Below are 21944 nucleotides of genomic sequence, written 5' to 3'. Positions count from 1 at the left end.
GCAATATAGGACAGAACCAGCAGATTCATTTGCAAAAGTAAAAAGCCAAGAGAAATCTTAAGGCTTTACAGGCTCATAAACTTGTAAACAAAATCTACCTACTAAGTTGTTAGTGACTCAGCATAGTTGAGTTCTGTCTTTCCTCTGTATTTGCAAGATCAAGTATAATTACATATGCAATAAAAGCTATAGATGAGCATGGTTTAATTTTGGTCACCATGTGAAAGCTGAGTAATCCAACTATAAATGTACTTCTGTGCATATATAAGTACACAAAAGTGGTCAAGGTGGCAAAGTGGAAGTACCAGTGTACCCTGATACCTTTTGGCAGGAAAAAAATAAATGAGGTGAAAGCATTTTGAGAGTGGGCTGTATTACACAGTATGCTGCGGTATATCAAGGCGATGTGTGAGCACCTTAATTTGGACACCATTCCACGTGTACATCTTAACTTCTTCTTCAGCTCCTTTGTGTCTGTGTATGTGCTCAGAGATGCCGTGCTTTGTGCACTGCGGGAATATTCAGAAGTGATGGATTAATGCCCTCAGTTCTGCACAGAACAAGGTATTGTAGTACAATCCCATCTTGAAAGGATTAAAGGCCCTTTAGGATTATATGTTTCGTATATGCATATTTTTCCTTTTTAAAAGGAAACAGCTAGTTTGTATTCCTTTAATCACAGAAAAAAAGCCCTCGCCTCTTAATTCATCATTGGCTAATTTGATTTGATGAGTACAATGGCTGGGTGGATTTCAAATTAAATTATCTGGACTTCAGTTTGTATTCTAAATAAACATCTGGCAGTTCTGCACAGCTTTTAGCTCAAAATCAAAAGACGTGAGGAAATACTTCATTCACTTTGGACAATTTGTAGTACTATGGAAATCTATTTAGAGTCCACTTGTGAGTATTGGTTTTATTTTTTTTTCAGTGAAACTAGGGAAAATTCATAAATGGGTTTGGAAGCAACAACAAGAACCCCAGGCTACTCTTCTTTTTTTTTTTTTTTTTTTTTTTCCCATAAAACACCTTCAGAGTTGAGTTTACTGTCTCTCCCTCTGGCCCCCTGCTCTTGCATCCCTTTATGAGCAGTCTTAAAGGAGGAGGTGGATGCAGCCCTGTCTAAGGCTAGACAGAGGTTTGGCACCATGCTGCGTAATGGCAGCAGTGGGTTCAGATACTGATTCACAGGATCTTACATCCTAACCCTTACTGTATAGGCAAGCACTGTACTAATCAGACAGTTATGCAGAAGGTGGCTTCCTCTTCCTTCCGCTGAAGGAGGTCTCCATTTCGAGTGCTGGGTGGAGGAGGGCACTTGTTGAATAGCATGAGCCCAGTGCTGGCTACGGTGGCTGTTTCTGATGGACTGGCTCTAAGTACACTTGCAGGAAGCAATTTTTTTTATAGAAGTCAGCTAGAGAAAAGCAGCAGCTCATTTAAAAAGTCAGGCACAATGGCAGTTGGCTTCCACCAACTTCCAGCAACTTAGCATGTTATTGTCCATAGATACCTTATTTATTCCTATACTGTGACCGCTCTCTCTTCTTCCTTGGAAGGAAAGAGGTATTGTTCTTCCTCAGAAAAGTCTATTAGCAGAGGAAGCTTCACATAGCAGCCATGCATCAAAATAAGGGAGAGATTTCTATTACTGACTGACTGTCTTTATTCTGAAGAAGAAGAGACTGTGTCTTTTGGGGACTTTAAGGAAGTTGAACAAATGTCACATCAGATTTAGGTTGGCAGTGCTTTTCTCCATTTTTCCATGTCTGCAGTCAGGCCTGCTTTATGATTCTTGTGTTTTGTAAGGAGAACTTCCACATCAGCATCTACCTGTCCCATAAGAAGTATTTCAGAAGCGTGACCAAGTCTCACTCTGTGGCATGCAGGCTTGCTGCATTAAGACTCCTCACTGCAGTGCACTTGAGGAGACAGGACATGCACATCTGCCCTTATGTAGGTGACCAACAGATCATCTGGCAATGACAGAGACAGGCAATGGCAGTGAGCCTAGAATATGCTCACTGTTCATCCAGATGATTATCCTAAAGTTGTTTGTTAAAATAAAGAGCCAAAGTTACAGTCACAAACCATGGAAATCATAATAACTCTGACCAGTTCCAGACTAGTGAGCACTTGCCCAAAGACAGGGTCCTGTCACTATAATCATTTCTACTTGAGATAAAATCTAACCCTGCTACCATGATATGAACATGCCTTGGAGCATTAGACCATATGCCAATATACACATGACATCCTGTGCCAGTCTTCAGCTGTGGGTCCTATACCTTTGGCTCAGGTCCATATGCTTCCCATAGAGGCACCAGATGGACAAAAATATTTTGTCATCTCATCACTTCCTCAACAGTGGTGGTTAGAACCTGAAAAGCATGAGAAAAGGAAGTACTGGTGCCTGCGTCCCACCTTCTCAGATTCTAGTCACAGGCACCAGCAGAGATGCCCACTTGGCTTGCACAGAGGTGCGAAACGTCTGACCGTAAAAGCTCTGGGATGACTGTCAACATCCTAGAATCTAGAGCCAAAGCAGTTACAGTGCCTGAGCAAGTAGTATTTGCATTGTATCTCTGAAAACTCACATTGCACATCCTGGCAGCCACCTCCTCCACTGAAGAAGAAATGAACAAACAAATAATATGAGCTCACCATGGCAACTCAAAACTATTGAAGACTGGAAGCTGCTCAGAAATAGTAATTTTGTAGTGGACTTCAGTTAGTCTGTCACTTGGAGTGGAGCAGGGGGAATAGAGCTGTGTGTTTTTCATGATAGCACTATCCTTTACAAAGGATATTATTCCACTGCCCAACTCTTTGTTGCAACAGGCATATCCATGTGTAGAGTTGTTTCCCAAAATCATGTTTCTGTGCTGGACTTCTGTCTTCCAGAGTACCTCTGCATGAATGAATCCTGCAGTTATTTTGGTTTGCAAGTTGATAAGGGATGTCCACTGCTCCTTACCACCTGAGATGATTTGGTTTAAATAAATTGCAAATGTCCATCCGTCTCTGATTCATTTCCTAATTTGGCAGATACAGATTAGTAGTATCTTAATGAGCTATTTCACTCAGATACCATCTTCTGGTGCTCACAATCTCTGTTAAATATGAAAGATCAGGTCTGCTCTAGACAAATCCCACTGAATGTGAGACACTTAAGGAAGGTGATTAAAGTACAAACCACTGGTCTAGATGAAAGAGGACTCTCAGATGGCTGGTGCAACATTGCCAACAGAAAAATTCACCTTTATGGCAGATGGCAGATAGTGCAAGTTTGATCAAAAAGCTAAAGTGAACTCGGTAACCGTATTTGTGTAATGTATGGGAGGAGGGAAGGAATTTTGCTGCTAAGGAGGCGAGGAAGGAGGTAATTACAATAATCAAAATGAGAGACAAAGAGCTCTTGAATGTAGCTGTCGGGATAGAAAGAAAGGACAAAAGTTGGTTGATTGCTGGGTTGCCAGATGATGAAAGTGAAGTTGTCATATTTGTGAATGTTTTGCCTGGATGTAAGCATATATGGGGTATATTGCTTGTTATTCTGATGGGTGTATGTGCTGCAGTTTCAGTACAGTCACTGTCAGGCTTTGTGTGCACTGAAATTGTATTTTATGAAAAGAGTCAGTTGGGATCTATTGTAGATACACGCAGATACGTGCTTGCTCTGATTTTGGCAGGGAAATAGTTTTGTTTTGCACGCAGAAACACGCAAATCAGATTAGTGTCTTCCTTCAGATTTTGTTAGATTTTTCAGAATGTTTTGTCATCTACGAATTCATTTTCAAAAAGCATCCAGGCTTCTGGGTAAAAGAAGCTTTCTCCAGGGTAAACTGACGCATGACATCATCTTGAGTCTCTTGTCATTTGATACTGAATGGTACGATAGTCCTCTCTATTACATGTATGGGTGGGGCTCTTTTGGAGACTTAATTAGAGGTTCTTGCCTTCACTGCCTTCACTTCAATTGTGGAACTTGGTTGGCTTTGTAGCTTTGAATGTTATGTTGGCAAAAATGAGCCTCATTTGATTTGGGCAGGAATGAGATCAGGAAAAGAAACTTACTTGCAGTTTTCCTTTTAAGCTTTATTTGTTTTCCAACTGGTGTTGCCATCACCTATTTTTCAGACAGATTTTTTTTTCAAGTACAGTCTGTGTTTTCAAGTTTAAATCTTTGCTGTTAAATTTCTCTTGAAAAATGCTGCTGCTTATATTCAACTTCTCTTGTGATCTTTTGGGATGGCAATTCTGGACCTTTCAACATGGTTGCACCCTCATTCTGTATGCTGATATTTCTTCGTATTTAATTAGCTGAACTTAAGCTTTCCTCTCAAGAAAATGTTTAATTGCTTTCTATGATCGTTTGCAGATATTACCATGAGTGAGCATTTGCTGAATTTTATCTACCTTTTTTTATCTATAGTAGATCTGTATAGAATAGTCCTCTCTATAATTGCTTCCACCTTAAAAGAATTCAGATCATCTCTAAACTATGTCATGTTTGTTTTTCCTTTTCTTTTTTTAGTAAACTTAATCCATAAGCTAATCAACAGGTTTTCTGCAGAGAATTTCAAACTATCCCAAATATATGCCCAATCTGTTTGCCAGGAAATATCTTAGCTGTGTGCCTCACATTGAAGGCACACATAGAAGAAAAATAGCGTTATACAAAGACATGAACTATAGGTGAGAGAACCTGGCCACTGAGGGAATGCAGAATAAGCCTCTGTGCTAATTCATGTGTAAAGCTGATCGCAGTAACAACCACGTTGGAGGAAGTGCGGATGGTTAGGCTTTACAAGATTCAGCGTCGGGCTGACAGGTTGACTGGCAGGCCTGGAGGGCTGCAGACATATCTCATGTCACAAATATAGCTGCAAGAAGGTGAGAGAGAGAGTGAAATATTCCTAAGTAACAACTAATTGCAGCAAAGAAGTAGTTCCGCAAAATGCACTGTTAGTTGTTACAGCTGGGAAGGACAGGAGGAGGAGAAGAGAGGCGGAGGGGAATGGGGCACATCAGATGGGTGTTTCAAATGTGTACATTTTGGGAAATCCCTGATTACATGACTGGTCATTTTAAGTACAGCAAACTTATTTCTCTTTGCATCATACTGGAAAAAAGGAGAGGTTTTATCATCCTTTCCGCAAACTGCAGGGCTCTTTTTAGTTTCATAACTACAAGGCAGCTATTTCAAAAGCCCAAAGATCAGTCAGCTCAAGAGAAAGACAAATATTTGAATAAGTACCTTTTGTTTAACTGAAGCATTCTGTCAGAAGAAGAGGAGAAAGAGTGCTGTTTTTTCAGTGCATTACAACTCCAACAGCATCTTCATTTTTGTTCCAGAAGTCTACGGAACAAATGAAGAAAGTGCCAACTATTGTCCTGTCTGTCTCGTACAAAGGAGTCAAATTTATTGATGCAACAAATAAGGTATGTGCAATCACTGAATATCAGCTTTTCTTCCTCACAAATAGGAATACTTACGAGGTTGACTCTTTTAGAACACCAGGCCATAGAGGGGACAGGTTTGCACTCGGTGCTTCCTTTCTTTTTTTCTCTCTCTGCAGTTGATGTAGTCTTACTGGCACCCCCCAGAAGCTCTGTCTGGAGGATGAGTGAAGCACCTTTAATGGCTCAGTTGGAGAATATTGTGTCCAGCCTTCTGATGTTAAAAGGCAAACTCATGAAAACAGACATTCGGCAAAGGGCCTCCACAAAATCCTTTACCGTATTCTTCCCTGTGCAGTTCCTAAACACACAGAAAATATACATATTTGTTCATCAATATAATTTTTGGTAAAAAATAAAAATATGAAGGTGTATCAATAAGCAAGGCTTTATCCAGGGCCAGCCATTATAAGAAACAAAAGCCTTGGTTGTGCTTTCCAAATGTCGGTGCCTCTCCGACAGCTGTTTTCTGGTACTTCCCATCTGACTCCCTGAACTATGGCAGCTTCATAACAGTTGTTGTTCTGTATTGTCTTCACCTTCCTGTGTGGTGTGGCAAGGCCTCTGTGCTTTGTGTCTTACATTTCAAAATAGATCCAGCTTTTTTTTTTTTTAATTTATTTTTGAGACAAAAATTGAGAGATTGGAGAACTCGGTGATGGATAGAACAATGGATTATTGCTTAGCCAAAGCAAAATGTAAAATCCTCATAAATAGGAGTAAAATAATGCATGGATTTCTCTTGTCTAAGACAGCGAGAAAATGCAAACCACACTGATGCTTGCATATGAATAGAAAGTAAATTTTTTTTTTTTCTGTTATGTGACTAAAATGCACCAAGCAATATAAAAAGTAAATCAGACAACTCGTCTGCCCCATCAGGTTAATAATGTGTGTAACTGCTTTGCATTGCTATGCATTCAGACCACACCATGCATCTAACCCAGTATCCTTCAAACTTGACAAAACAGGCAGTTTTTAAAGTGAAGGGTTTTAAGTGAAGGAATGAAAGCAGATTTGTGATCTTCTGCTACAGTTTGGAAGACACAGCCAGGGTTAGAAGATGGCATGAAATAAAAACAAAGCTGAAATACACATTATGTCAAGTCTGAAGTATGTACCAGAGTGGAGAGGCCAGGGATTCCTGTCAGCTCCTTTTTGTTCCATTAAGTCAAAATGGAGCTTCTGCAGCCTTCATTTCCTTTATGTTCTCTGATGTGCCGGACATAAATCAGGACATTGTAATGCTATTAGCTCCAACTTGGATAAAGCAGTTCTCAGCTCTTAAATCTCTTCTGTAGTGTAAGGGACGTAACTGCACTGTCTTTAGGTTTAAAAAAAAAATAGATCAAGAGAACAAAAGGAGCTTCCAGTACCTCTTTGCACAGTGCGCCTATTCTTATATAAGAAGGAAACTTGAAAGAATTTAGGCAAATAGTATTAGGTGGCTCTAGACCAGTCCCACTGGAACTTATGCTTAGTAGTGGTATAGTTGATCGAGGTAAATAATGCCACAGTCCTGTGTGTTTTCTCAAAAGTGGTAGAATGCTTTCTCTTCCATTCAAAATCTGCACTGCCTTTCCCTTCTGTAAAAACCAGGTAATAGCCTGCAGCCCTCCCAGGAGCATTGTTATCAGCCTTGTCCACAGTGTGCAGTACTCAATTCCTTCGAGACCCAAAACAGATTAGCACTAAGGTGAGATCCTATTCAGACTTGTATCGCTTCTGTGCGAGCTTATAGTTGACAGCGCTGGGCACCACTTAGCAGTAAATGCATACTTTTAAATGACAAAAATAGCTGGCAGTTATGTACTTGAAAACTCAGCTCTCATGGCTGCTCATCTTTTTACTTTATGCCACCAAGCTAAGAATTTGTATTCTGAGTTACAGCAGGCAAAGCTTCAGGTAACAAAGGGGCTCTGACCTCATTCCACTAAAGCTATTTCAGTGGCACCTTGAAGTTTGGTATGACACCACTTTGACATGACACCGTTTCTTTGCAAGTGGGGCCAGAAAGAAATTGCTGCATAGACAAAGTAGACTTTGAGAAATTTCTCATGGATCACAGCTAACCCTAACTTCTGGATAATTTCTGCAAGGAGAGGAATCGTCTAACACAAAGTAGGCAAGTAAAGAGAAGGCTGCTAATCAAAGCTTGGTCTCTCAATGGTATTGCCTTGGCAGAAGCAGAGCTGACTTTCACCTTCCCTGCTTTTTCTGAAGCTCTGGAGGTTGCTCTTGACAAATGGGGAGATAATTTTTGGAACAACAATTTTACATTCTCAGTGCCAGAAGAGCATACCAAGCACAGCAAACTGGTTCATAACCTTATAATTTCTAGCGACTAAGACTATTGGTCTACTGGAGTTGTGACCCTAGGAAAAAAGTAAGTGCATGCACTGAAAATGTCTCTAATTTTGAAAGGAGATCAGAGAGGATAATCCTGTAGAAGCTAGGGGAAAACCTGTTTCACTACTAATTTCCATCCACGAGACTTATTTCAGGCACACCTTATTTTATTGAAAACAATGTTAAGATGTTTCCAAACTTCACTTGGTTTAAAATTAAACACTAAAATAAGCTCTAAAAAACAAAGCCCTATGCCAACTTCAAGTGACCTAGGAAAAGTTGCAGCATAGCGGAGCTCTTCTCACACCGTGTATAACTTCAGGTGGTTACTTAGTGGCTCATGATTTGGCATAAAAAGGATTTAAGGACCTTCCAAGGTTTAATTCTTTCTGCTTTTTAAACTACAACATTGACGCTACAGCATCAGTGAGAGTATATTACAGCTCTATCTGTGGATATCTAAATGCCTGGCTTTGTTAGAATTGTCATTCTCCTCAAAATCTTTCCTGAGGGTAAGAGTTACCAATTTGAGAACAAAGGAAATAAAATGCTTAAAGTAACATAAAAAGCCAATAGTCGTTAAGCAGAGATTATACATGTCATTACAAATTGGCATATATTGAAACGTAAGTACTGTTTTTGTGACTTTTATGAATAATGCATTAAACAGAAATAATCAAGTATGTTGCAACAATTTAAGATTAAGAGGATTATTTCATGTCTTCAGTAACATCGTGTTTTTTACATCGTGTATCGTGTTTTTTTTCCATAATTTGGAACTTGGGATACTTTTTATTAAGATTTTTCCCCAAGCTGTTATTTCTTTAATCACATATATTAATATGTCTTTTAGAAAACTTGACACCTACATACAGGGGGGAGATTTGACACTCAGCAAATGAAAGAAGATATGGCAAAGCATCCTAAGTGATTTAGTTGCATATGTTTCCCATTCTTCAAAAAAAAAAAAAAAAAAAAAGAGGGGGAGGAGAGGAGGTGGGAAGGAAAAGACAGGGATGAGGGAAAAACAGAGACACTCAGAGGTTGTTTTAACTTGAACAGATGCCACAAAGGCAACAGCAAAGCATAGAGCTGTAGGGACTGTGGCACTACAGATGTCATGTGTTCTTAGTGCTGTGGAGATGTCACACTGCAGCAGGCTTGTACTTTTTCTTTGTTGTTTTTATTTTTTTATGGAAAAGCCATAGCTATAGTCAGGAGGGACACAATTCGGAAGATCATATAAAGTAACCTCTAAGGAGATTCCTGTTCAATTAGTCATTCTTCTGTTAAATAAATCATTTGAAATGTGTGCATTGCTGAAGAAAGGCCTAATCATAAGCCATTGTGTAGTATCTTCTTCTCCAGCTTCACGGTTCCTTTGGCCTGAGCACAGTAGTTACATATCAGTAACTTATGTAATGAATATTCATAATTTTATTCAAAGCTTTAAACAGCTTTTTATTTATTTATTTAATTCATTAGACAGACATGCCCCACATCTATCTCAGTAGTATGCTATAGCTTTTACATTGACTGTTGCAAGTAGCATTTCTCAGTGCATGAACAGTTTAATATTTCTATATCTCTTACAGGATGCTGTTGTCACCAAGTGGAGAAATGTTGCCAGACCCTTCTGTAGTTACTTTTTTACTAAGAAGAACTCTTCAAAGAGCTCAGGATTTTAATTATAAATGATGATGGATGTTTTGTTTTGTTTTCTTGAAAGAATGTAGCTGAATTTTGTCAAACACGATATACAAAAAACTGAATACTGAGCCTGTTGGGTTTCACCAGCTCCTGTCCATCAGCAGCCTGAAGCAGTGGGATACAGTGACCTTTAGGCAGAAAACCAGCGGCACCAGAGGATGCCTGTATAGTGCTTTGAAATTGTATTTACAGCTGTATGCCGGGAAAGATGACTCTCTGTCACAGGATACTGCATAACCTGTACAAAACCCAAATAGAATCATAGGGAATACTCTAGAGTGCAATTGTCTCCTACTGTCTTATTGGCAATTTTAGATATTGTAGGAGAGGGTCAGAATTGCAATGAATTGTGTAAGAAACTCACACGTGATATATTAAATCCATTTTATTAAAAAAATTCTGAAATACTTGAACACAGCAGATGAACATAAATGCATATCTAAAAGCATGCCTTTTGCAACTCTTTTACATGGAATTCCTGAACTGATTGAAAATATTTTTTTTTAACAGAATATTATTGCTGAACATGAAATCCGTAACATTTCCTGTGCCGCACAAGACCCTGAAGACCTTTCTACATTTGCATACATCACTAAAGACTTGAAGACCAATCACCACTACTGCCATGTATTTACTGCATTTGATGTGGTCAGTTAATAGAGATATTTCTTTAGTAGTGCTTTGTAATGGTTACAGTTCTTTTATTCTATTTAAAAAAAAATCAGGGCATATGATGATTAATAGAAGGTATTGTCCATTTACCAAATGAAACTACTAATCGAATGCAAGGTAGTGAAGGAAGAGTTTTGGAGAAAAGCAAATATTTTACTTGGTATTATCTCATTTCCCATCTGAAACAACTCACCTGGGTAATCGCAGCTGCTAACTGAAACTTTAGTGAGAAACTTAAAAAAATTAAAACTTCAAAAAAGAGAAACTTAAAAATTATTCAAGAAAAATATATTTTAATATAGTATCACTTGAATGAATTTTTGAAACACATTTACAAATGAGTCTTGACAAGTGACATCTAATCTAAGCTATAGTCTTCCAAGTGCTTCATGAAAAGCACTTCTGGCCACTCACTATGAAACCGCAGCGCGCAGCAGATAAATCAGAACTGGACCAATGTGCATTACATACAGTGCTTAGTCCTGCTGAGAGATAGGCTCAAGAGCTACCTCAAATTAAGTTTGTCTTTTGGACTGTGTTCTGCTGCCTGCAAAGTTAAGGAAGGACTGGTTTGGTGACGTCCAGCTGTTTGGCTGTTACCCTCATGAGTCTGTCCCAAACCAACCAACCAGGGGTGAGAGGGTTGGACTCTTCTTGTGGAGGCCTTTTGGCACATCCCACATTCATGAAGTTGATGTGGATTGCTTTTGGGACGGTCAGTGAGCAATTTCTTTGTGTTTCTTAGCCCGGCTGCTCCATGGATTTTTGTGTTCCACTGTTTAGCTGGATCAGTCCCGGTAACTCAAACATTTTCCTAAGTATTTCTCAAACCTGCTGGTGTTCTACTGAATAAACTGGAGAAATGAAAATTCTCTGCAAATTTGTAGAGAACATATGGAAAGTTTTGTTCTTACTTTAAACAGAGAAGTGAAACATTTATAGCTCTCATTATAGAGGAAGAAGAGACCACACATAGCTAACTATGTATCTCCAGAGATCCTAGCAATATTTGGCTGCCAACTCATAGATTTGAAACATCTGTGATAACAGATCTGTGCAGAACACTGTCCTTTTTTATGTTCCTGTGGAAAAGGGCACCCCTGTAACCATCATCAGACTGTAATAATAGTCTAGATGGCCCCTCTGTTCTCTTCTGCTCTCTGTTTAGCTTAAGTTTTTAGCTTAAAAAATACTGCAGGTATGGGAAAATTTATTTTATCAGCACCTTTTCCTTTTTCTGAAAACCGATCGCATTTTCTTTGAAATAAGTCTCAAGACTCATTTCAGCAAAAGTCCTTACAGACTAATTTGGTGGACTAAGTTCTTCCTACATTTATGCTTCTCAAATGTTGATGCAAAGCCTACGAGTGTCTCAAGAAATTATGAACATATATCAATTAATCAGTCTTACTGTTTCTAGCTAAATTTGGTGAAATAAATAGTAGGTCTGAGGTTTAAAGAGGGCTTAATATCCAAAATGTCTATGGAATACTCACCTAATGCCATTTCGGCACAAGAGAAATTTAAAATTCCGTGGAATTGCCATTGAGATTTAAAATTACTCAAGAAAAAAAAAAGATTTTAATATAATATCATGTGTGTGAATTCTCAAAAAATACTTACATAAATATAAATAAATTAAATTTGATAGGACAGAGATGTCTGAACAGAGACGTTTTATTTGTGACTGGGTAAGTAGTCAGCATTGCAGAGAACCTAAATAATAGCTTGAAGGAAGGTAGGTTGAAAGGAATATTAACCTTTATGTTCAGTACTTTTGTTGTTTAACTTCTCTACTGACATTTTAGTGCCCATGTGGAATAGAAAAAGATTTAAAATGATATTAAAAATAGGCAAACTGTTGTCAACAAAATGTGACATTATATTAGTGATAAGTGAATCAACTGAGAGTAAACTGAGTGATATTTTTATTTCTACCAATCCATTTGAATACTTCTTAACAGTTTCAAAGTAATGCATTTTTATTTATAGGCCTAATGTTCGAGCACAAACACACACCCAAGGTATATCAGATAAAATTCATCTTCTCCTTACTTGGCAAGGGAAGTATAGTGATCCAGCTATAATTCTAACATTTTCCCATACTTTAGGAGGAGTGTTTCATACCACAACCACTTTAAATGGCTAATTTAAGAAACCTTACTGTCTGTATTACTTTTCACATGCTGCGTAATCCTCAGTGGGGTATTACCTACTCAAATATTCTTTTTTTGTATTGTTTTATTTCTCAGAATCTGATATTACTGATGGAAGCGCAAACTCCATGAAAAAAAAATTCTAGATATTTGCAACATTAGCATACAGTAAATTCAATTTTCTGTTTAAGTCTAGCACTTACAGAGGAGCCTGATCTTCCACTTTGCTAATAGCAACAGTCCTATTCATTTTTCAAGGGATAGAAATCCAATCATGATAAGAAAAATAAAGTTCAAAACGGTAAAATCCACAGTAAAGTGTAAAAAAGAAACATCTTAAATCTTACAAAATATGGTAATATAATATATGCACTGAGATGAAAATTAGGTCCTTCCATTCAGGAAACAGGAAAGAACATTTTGTTTTGCAAATAGGAAAGCGTTTCAGTCTAACAACGTGTCAATACAAGTATTACTGATGCTTACTGTTTAGAAGTGACTGTACATTCACTTCTCTACTCAGAGTTATGATGTCATAATGAAAATTGGGAATGACATCAGACTTGCTTAAGATATATTGAAGAGGAAAAGGTTTGGGAGTAGAAGAAGATTTATTGATCAATATTTGAAACTCACTCCACACATCCACTTGCAGAAAGCAGACCCAAAGCCACCAGTGAAGGATTCCCTCTGGAGAAATAAACCATCATAATACTTACTACACTAAAGTCCAGTTCACATATGGGAGGCATCCAAAGTAATTTCAGACATTCCTTCATTTCCCAACACACTGATGAAAAGAAGGCAACTAGCATAAAGTGGCAGAACAGCTGCTCTAGTTCATGCCTAAGATGGACGAGGGTTCTGCATAACCCAAGACTTTCCTTCTCTGTAGTTTCCTGTCCTTCACTGCACAGACTTAAGATGGATAAGCATTGGGAACTACTAGTGTACATATTCAGCAGAGATGAAAAATACGTGACTTGAGGTATCAAAGTTCTGTTTATTGCCTTCTTCCAGTGGATTTGGGGCTTAATTTTTTTTTAAAATTTGTACTCTGTTCACATGACCATCCAGATACAATCGGTGTAGTATCTGCATGTCCTAAGAATGGAAAACTTTTTTACTTTGCAGTACCCAAAGACAGCATGCCCAGACTGTTCTCTCTCAGGGCATATTAGGCAGAATGTGGGAAGCCATTTTAATTTATCCTCACAACCTTCTTGAGATGGAGCACACTCAGGCACCAGGAACTTTCAGCTCATGAGCAAATGAGTCTCTCCTCTTAGGTTAGTCTACATGGATGGCTTTTGCAACAGCCTCAAAGGCATATTTGGAAGGCTTGTTTCCATGGTCACGTTGCATACAAAATATCTCTCTGTGCCACATTAGAAGAGAAGGATGAATTCAGAAGAGTATGCTACCCACCATCGCTTTAAATCCAGGATGAGAAAGATTAAAGAATTTAAGTTGCATGAGTGTCTGTTCATGAAAGCTGCATGCAGACCGCAGCTGTTACAAGCAAATGCCAGCCATGTTCATCTCCTCATGCCAGCCTTGGCAAGTTGAGCCTTCTTCCCCTTGATTGAACAAAGACTGAGGCATTAAGGTGAAGACAAATACACGTCCTTTCTAGCTGTCCCAAAATGTAAATGTTTTCTGGTTTGGAAGGTAAAGCATATGAATTAACAGTGTAAATGTATGTGTATGACAGTTCTTGACCTCAAAGAAGCCCAGTTATTAATAAGTAACCTTCCCTTCCTGTCACATTTCTATAGTAGGAATCCTCAACATCTGGTCTTGAAGACTCTGTGACGACTAAGAATCGGGCAAGTGATTTCATCTCAGGGAATGGAAATTTTGAACAGGGTTGGAATTTTTCAGATTTTTCAATTTAAGATTCCGTATGCTGTGTTCTGTTTGATTTTGCCAGCTGAGATTTTAAGTTCAGTACCTTGCAGATGGGGTGTCCTAATTGACAATCTACGCAGCAAATGTGGTAGGAAGTTCTCACCAATTATCTGTGAGATGCCAAAGGACACTTCTTCAGTAAATTCAGTCTAAAGATCAGATTTAAGTGTGATCTTAAAGGGAAAAAAAATTGTTACCTGAAAGCAGAAACCCATCAAATCTTCTTTATATCCAAAATTTTAAGCTTTTGTAGATCAAAAGATAGAAATTAACAATCTTGCTCTCATTCTCAAAATATTTCTGAAGCCTCCATATAGCTTTATAGAAGCATGAAAAGACAGTGAAGAAACAAGAAACAATGCCTGCTGCAGCTTGTGCAATAAAGAAAATAAGTCAAACAGTAACAAAACAATTAGCCATTGTAATTGGTTGGCTGAATTAAAGCAGTTGAAGAATACTGACTCAGACTTATGCTAAGGAACTGAGTTAAAACGTTACATTACAAACAAGGCAACTGACCTCAGTTCTTCATATCACAAAAATGGTTGCTTAAAGGCATTAGCTTACTCACCTTCCTTCTCTGTCATGCTGCAGAAACATGATTGTAGCAGCACTCAGAATCCCTATGGTCCTAAAAACTTTATCTCCTTTCCAAGGAGCTTGTTGGGGTGCTGTAAGGGTCAGTGTCTCCCATAATGACCATGGGATCTACAACTTTGTTCTAAGCATGTCTTGAGGAGGCAGACCCATTTGCTTCATTTTGTGTCACATATAAAAAAAAAAGTCTTACTCCATCAGAAGGCTTTCCACTATGGTTTTTGTGGTTTTTGTCTTCCTCCTGCATCCCCAAGGAATTCCTGCTCTTATCTCTCCAGTAACAGCCCATCCAAGAATATATAAAAATTCTGGCTTTCATATTCCTCTCTCGGCACTACAGATGAGAAATTCCTCAAACCAAATTTATTTAGCTTTGGTGTTTTTTTCTAAGTATGACTCAGCAGCATTGTTTTTGGTTGTTTTTTTTTTTCTAATTTTAAAAGGGACAAATTTAAACCCTCCATGGCCTCCAAGCAAAGTGTACACTTCGCTTCTTCAAGGCTCTGTCACGGTACACAGTGTATGACATTTATGCACAATCGTTCAGTTTATGTTTAGAATATTGAACAGAGCAGTAAATGTTCTGTTTTATTTGAAGTATTTCACATGTATATTAACCATAGAAACAGCTAGATTTTCACATGCTCCCGGAAGGGCTATTTTTTAACTTAACTTTACACACACTACACAAGAAATCAAATTGTAGCAGTTTCTCAGAAGATGCAGGACCCAGACTGGACAGCCTGTGCATGGCAAACTCCCTGCTTTTCTCCACTCTGATCTCGGGATTTTATACGCTGTCTCCCAAGGGCCTTTTCACATGCTTCCCTGAATTGTGCACTCTCTCAGTCCCATAGTATTACCATCCGCTTTTTCTCCAAGCCTTCATTACGTGCTGACAATGTATTCCTTTATCAATAATAGCATCCAGTGTAGATAATCCCATGATGATATAGTACGCAATCTTACTGTCATGACAGCAGATTAAGATGTCTTTAGAATAATATCCTTGTCCTGCTAATACTCCATTTCAAATAATATTATTCTGTGCATTTTTAACAATTATACTCAGCTGGTCTTAATTCCATAACTAGTGTTCTGCTAAAAGGCAGAGCGCTTTATAATAGTCTTTGTAGCCTTTCATTTCTGACTCCACTGGCAAACTGTATCCTCGATCTTTCTCAGTCCAGACCAGTTCCCTTAAATTAAAAGTGAGACAATTTGGAGACTGTTGTCATCAGAACACAGGTTCTTATTTGGGATGCTCTGCAACTTTGGCAACCTTATTGCTGTTAATGTAGTCATCACAGTGGAGAGGATATCCCACGGAGGATTGTAATTGTTTTCCCTCTGACCCAACGAAGACCAGAGTTGGCACTTACTTATAAGAAGCTCTTATAATGAGCTCAATAGACTGAACTTAGCCTACAGGTTCTCAGTTTAGAGGTGTGATAACAAAGGGGTGAAACTTCTTCATGACTGCAGTGAAACTGTGGTATATGGCATGAATCTATGAAATAAAATGCTTAGCATTTTAGCTGTATTTAACCACTGAAGGGGAGATAGTGTATGTCTGTGTGTCTTGCACGGCTTTCTGCCTTATTACAAACTCAATAGTTTGCCTCAACTAGCTGAAAATGTACCTCATTTAAAATTACTACATCTGAAATAATATTAAATGCCTGTGGGAGTTATGAGGGCTCGTCTAGTTTCAAAGTAATGCAGGATTGCATCCAGCTACAGAGGATCAGGAAGGAGAGAGTAACTCCTGAATTACATCTAAGATGCATGCGTTACAGTAAGGAGACCGCAGGACATGAGAAGGCAAGCCTGCAGGCTGCTGTTTGCTCTGCAGGGGTCCAAAATGTTATTGGAAAGCTTGTAGGAGCCTAGAAATAAATACACCAAAACAAACCCACAAGCCTGAAAAAAAATGCCGTAGGCTTTCATTTGCAATTTGGATTATGGTCAGATTCGAAACTCACAGCTGCTTTTAGCTGATGTAAAACTTTACTGAAAAAAACATTTGTACTGATCCCCCAGTTCCTCATTCATGCTTTATTAAACCTTTCAACAGGTTTTCTTCCGCATATCCTCTAAGAATTTAAAGTATTCTAGGTATAGCACTAAGCTGATCTTGTTCTTAAGAACCTGACCTCTTTGGTAATACATGCTAACTCCCCAGGCTTATGCTGACATTCCAGTTTAAGCTCAAACAGTTTTACTTCTAGAAAACAAAACCACAAGAAGGTTGCCCCTGCCCTTGAAACACACATCTCAAGCGTAGCACTTACCTTAACCCATACGTGAGTGCACTGCATCTGCACCTGCACCTTTGACACGTGCATCTTGTCCTTTGGGGAGTGTCACAGTGGATCTGGAGCACTCTCTTTTTCCCATGCTCCCGGGTGATGGCACTGCAGGAAGCAGCAAGTCTGGCTGCCAGCCCTGGAGGCAGAGGAGAAGTCAGCAGAGGAGGTCTGAAACGGAACAAGGTGGAATGTCAGATACATGCAGTAGCGCCCAGTGGGTGGGATCTTGGAAGCAGCAGATACGTGGTGAGCTGGGTCAGGAGTGAATACACTTGTTCTATGAGGTGACACCCACCCACCCAACCCTTTTCTCATGTTTAGTGAGACAATGTCTTCAAAGATCTTAAAAGCAATTGTTTTCACTACAGTAGATTACATTTAGATTGTCCTTAATTAATTAGAAATCAATTGACAGATGTAAATATTGCAGAGACTTAGGAAGTTATTACCAGTGCGTTTTTAATTATTTTCATTACAAATCCTTTCTGTAGACAGTACTCCTGCTCTTTTATCTCACAACAACTCCGCCTAACCCCAATTTTAAATGTTTCTGTTTTGTTCCAGAATTTAGCTTACGAAATCATTCTCACACTAGGACAAGCGTTTGAGGTGGCCTATCAGCTTGCACTACAAGCACGAAAAGGGGGCCATTCTTCAACCCTCCCAGAGAGCTTTGAAAATAAACCCTCCAAACCCATTCCAAAACCACGTGTTAGTATTCGGAAATCAGTGGTAAGTAGAATGGAGTGGTGCATGCAAAAAAAAAAAAAAACCAACAACAAAATTCAGCTATACAGTAAGAATTGATACGCATGTAGAAGTTGTTGCACTTCTGCCCAGCACCCAGTAGGGTTGTGTCACTGTATCACGGGTAGCAATTTGGAACTGCTGCTCATTTTGTGTTTCTTCAATTTAAGAAGTCTTTTGAGTAGTGCTGAGGATCACAACCAATGCATACATCCCAAACTGTTCGGTTCCGTGGAGTTTCCTGAGCTTGTGTCAAGAAATTAATCTGGCACCAAACTTATGTCACTGCATGTGCAAATCAATAGCTCACAAATTTTGTTTGATTTAGGTATGATTGCCAGATCATTGCACCTAATCAAATTACAAATCCAGATCGATTTACAATGATGTCACACAAGCAACTTCTTTTCTTACCTTTTTTATTATTTTTTTGACACTCAGCAGATCTAGGTTTCAGAACCTGTTTCAGAACTGGGTTTCAATACACCTTCTCAACATCTTTGGAATTTCAAATTCCTAAGAATTTTAGGTAATCGGAGCTACCCTATCAATTACTTTTATTTAAGGTGCCATCCTAGAGTGCATAGCTGACAGAGAAGCACACGGTTGCGGTACAGCTTTTCAAAAAATTATGAAACTTATTTTAAATCAAGCAAGAGTACAGACATGGTGTGATTTAATTGAGTGCTGTATCACATTCATTGGATATAAAGGGAGAGCCATACTCTGTGATAGTTAATTCTAGGCTGAGTGGAAGAGAATATGTACACATGAAAGTGTGCTTCTGACCATACACTTTCGAGTACGTCGCCACAGATTCTTCATCCATAGTCTTTTAAGAAAGAACATTTTCTGATGCCGTCATCTGTCTCAGTATTAAAAGGACTTCGCAGCTCCAAGTCTTGCTTTAAACACAGCATAACAAGCTTTGATGCTCTGTAGCTTGGGGATAGACGCAGCTCTGATCTAAACAGTAAAAGGAGGGCAGCCATCGGTAGTTAGATGGGAACGTAGACCTCTGCACTGACATGGTTTGGGCATTAGAAGAGGACTTTGTTCATAAAGGGTTTGCTCTGTGTTCTATTTTTTGAAAGAAAAATCATCTGCTAGAAATGCTGTGTGCAGAGATGGTAACCCGCCTGTATGTTTGCATGTGTTTTAAAGCAGATAGATCCATCTGAACAAAAGACTCTTGCGAATCTACCATGGATTGTTGAACCTGGACAAGAAGCCAAAAGAGGCATTAATACCAAGTATGAAACTACAATTTTCTGATACAAAACTGTCCCCCTACTCCTTGTTGTGCCTTGCACTCCAAGCAGTCACAGCACAGCCTTTTCTTTACGGCAACATTTCAACCCAGCAGAGAGGAAGACTGCACTGTATGAGTGGCCTTGTAACTAACAAAAAGGCTGATAGTCATTTCTGGTGATGTTTTTCTTCCTGCAGCACTGACAGAAGAATGACACTATTCGAAGACTTTTAAAATTACAGTCCACAAGAGGAGTGAGAAACCTTATTTTTCACGCAGTTCTCCCTTGTGACTCTGCCACAGTGCTTTCTTTGATTTCTTATTTTAGAATCCTACTTTTTAAAAAACGAAAGGTCTCTAAACTAACACTAATGCTGCCTACGAGTAGGATATTTGATTGGTTTTTTATTTAAATCTTGGCAGTTTTTAATTGAAATATAAACCAGAATTAATAAATAGAGTATTTGTGAAACCACTGAATTCATTAATATTTGCTGTGTTGAATAAAGAACTCATTAAAGTGACAAGAAATTAGGTACCCTGATTTCTGTGTGCGCTGGTTTTATATGTAATCATTGGTGTCCTTTGATCCTCTGCAGAAACAGGAGCCTCTTGAACTGTAACAAAGGATCAGAGTTTTATGAAAGGTTAGAAGAAAGATATTAATAATGCACAGAAAACGTTTATTAGATATTTTTATGGAAGAGAAGTACTATAGGAAAACATGAGAGTATTTATGGAAAGGAAGCCAGATTAATTATGAAAAAATGTTGTTTATTTTAAGGTTAATTAAACCATTGCTATTGCAGCATTATGAAAATTATAAAAGTTGTAGCATCAGTGCACTGGATGTTCCATGTGATCAGTCTGAAATGGAAGTGGAATGGTCATTCTCCTCCACTTCCATACAGTTTATGCAGTTTGACATTGCTATAGCCATGAATTCTACTAAGTATTTTTAAAAATAATCTCAGTGGTTCCAAAAAAAAAAAAAAAAAAAAAAAAAAAAAAGAAGAAGAAGTCAAAACTCTGGATTTTGCTATCAAGATTTCTGCCACAGAAAGCTTGTTTAGAAGAGTGTTGATAAAATTCTACCGCAAAACATTTTCTAAATAAAAATAGCGAGAAAAAGAAAAAAATTCCAAAGTAATAAAATTGTTTTCATGGAACAAATGAGTTAAGCATTTGCTTAATATTTGATTAAATAATATTTACTTACATTTTCTTTAAAGTGTTTTAATTTTTTTAATGTCTGTGGAGTATTTGTATAATACCATGATGTATATTTATGTAGAACTGAAATTATAACAGTACAAATATCACTATAGGAGAAAAATGGCATTTTAACGTATATTGTTCTATCAAGTCAAATTGTGAATCATTTTGAAGTTCATTATAGAGATATTGATAAATTGTGTGGTTGTCTTAACGTTTTTTTAATTATTATTTCATATCCAGCTGAGGTTTTCCGTTAGAATCATCAGTTGGTAAATTCCAAAATTGGAAACGGAACTTGGTTTAAACCTGATAATTGTATATGGTTTAGTTAAACCTAATCATAGCGCTGAGTGATGACATAATTTTAATACGGTATTCAATTTACTTGAACAAAATAGTTCCCTGTACATATTTTGCCTCTTCACTGTTGATATGTATGTAGTCAACTGACGGTCAAAAACTAACACAAAAATATGGTACCAAAAGGAAAACTGTATAGGAGAACAGTAAATAGTAGCCTCACTGCAACAAAACTTATGTAAATATGCTTGGGCTTCCAGTTATAAATTTTGTAATTTTGTCATTTATTTATATCCTATAAAAGCACACAAAATAAAATGAAGTTGTACAGTCCCCGTGCTTTGTGTGTCACTTTATCGTTGCCAAAGGAAACAAAAAGGGGCTTGGTCCCAGTCACGGAATGGCCCTCCCTTTCCCCAGTTTCACTGAACTTGGAGCTTGTCCATCACAAACACAGGTATTGCTGTGGAGACAGTTTTGTTTTACAATACAGGTTTTGTTTACAGATGGTAAATACTTTAAAGCCCTTAATTGAATGGCTCTTCAGTGCACTACTCAACTGCTGACTTTCCGTATTTAATCGCATGCTCTAAAGAATTGCACAGGGAGTTGTGCTAAAACACGCTCACTTCAGGCACCAGAAGTACAAAAGTGGCCAGTTTTCAGGCTGTAAACTGGGGCACTGCTAGTGCGGCTGAGTGACCCCAAAAATTAAAGGATGAGGCAGGAGGTGTAGCACAATTCTAATCAGACATAAGGAAAGTGAAGCAATAGGAGGGACTGGCAACTTGCAGGAGAAATTTGGTCCAGGTGCATCAAAAAGAGATGGCAAAGAGGTCAGGTGGCACAGTGAGCAGCTAGAATTGATTGGGAGCAGTGGTAAGGGGCAGAAGTGACTGGGGGTGGCTAGCAGGTCTGATGGAAATGAAGGACTGGTAGGGCAGGGAATGAGTGTGAAGAGGAGAGTTTGGGGACATGGCAAGTCAGTGCATGACTGGAGCCCTCACAGCAGGCAGACATTGACAGTGGAAGGATGGATAAGAGTTTACAGGCATAAGGTACTTCTGTATTTGTAGAAACCTGGGATTTTAGAAAGAAACATTTCCTACGCTAACTGATCCTAGCATAAACCCGCTGGAGGCAAATCCATTGGGTCTCCTCTAGCATTGGACAATGTGAGCATTCCGTTTTTCAGATTCACAGAGACTACTCTGAATATAGATCTTTAGTCCATTTTGTTGAAGGTGAACAGCTGAC

At 38.4% G+C, this 21944-nt stretch overlaps 1 protein-coding gene and 1 long non-coding RNA gene across 4 annotated transcripts in view; one reads left to right on the top strand and one right to left on the bottom strand.

Annotated features, from left to right (window-relative positions):
• ANKS1B (ankyrin repeat and sterile alpha motif domain containing 1B) overlaps positions 1 to 21020 on the top strand; it is a 433433-nt gene extending 412413 nt beyond the window's left edge. For all 3 annotated transcript variants that reach the window (XM_021408341.1, XM_021408420.1, XM_021408490.1), the window contains 4 exons: positions 5359 to 5445; positions 10033 to 10170; positions 17735 to 17902; positions 19082 to 21020. In XM_021408341.1, the coding sequence (XP_021264016.1) occupies positions 5359 to 5445; positions 10033 to 10170; positions 17735 to 17902; positions 19082 to 19192 (504 nt within the window). In that variant the 3' untranslated portion in view covers positions 19193 to 21020. The remainder of the gene's footprint in view (positions 1 to 5358; positions 5446 to 10032; positions 10171 to 17734; positions 17903 to 19081) is intronic.
• On the bottom strand, positions 3148 to 19805 carry LOC110404368. Its single transcript, XR_002442200.1, has 5 exons — positions 19709 to 19805; positions 17153 to 17338; positions 5500 to 5764; positions 5261 to 5362; positions 3148 to 4886 (listed from the first exon to the last, which is right to left on the bottom strand). It is a non-coding gene; the product is annotated as an uncharacterized LOC110404368 (long non-coding RNA).

The sequence above is a fragment of the Numida meleagris genome, chromosome 1, assembly GCF_002078875.1.
Source record: "Numida meleagris isolate 19003 breed g44 Domestic line chromosome 1, NumMel1.0, whole genome shotgun sequence".
NCBI classification, from domain to species: Eukaryota; Metazoa; Chordata; class Aves; order Galliformes; family Numididae; genus Numida; species Numida meleagris.
This window is presented reverse-complemented; position numbering and strand designations above follow the sequence as displayed.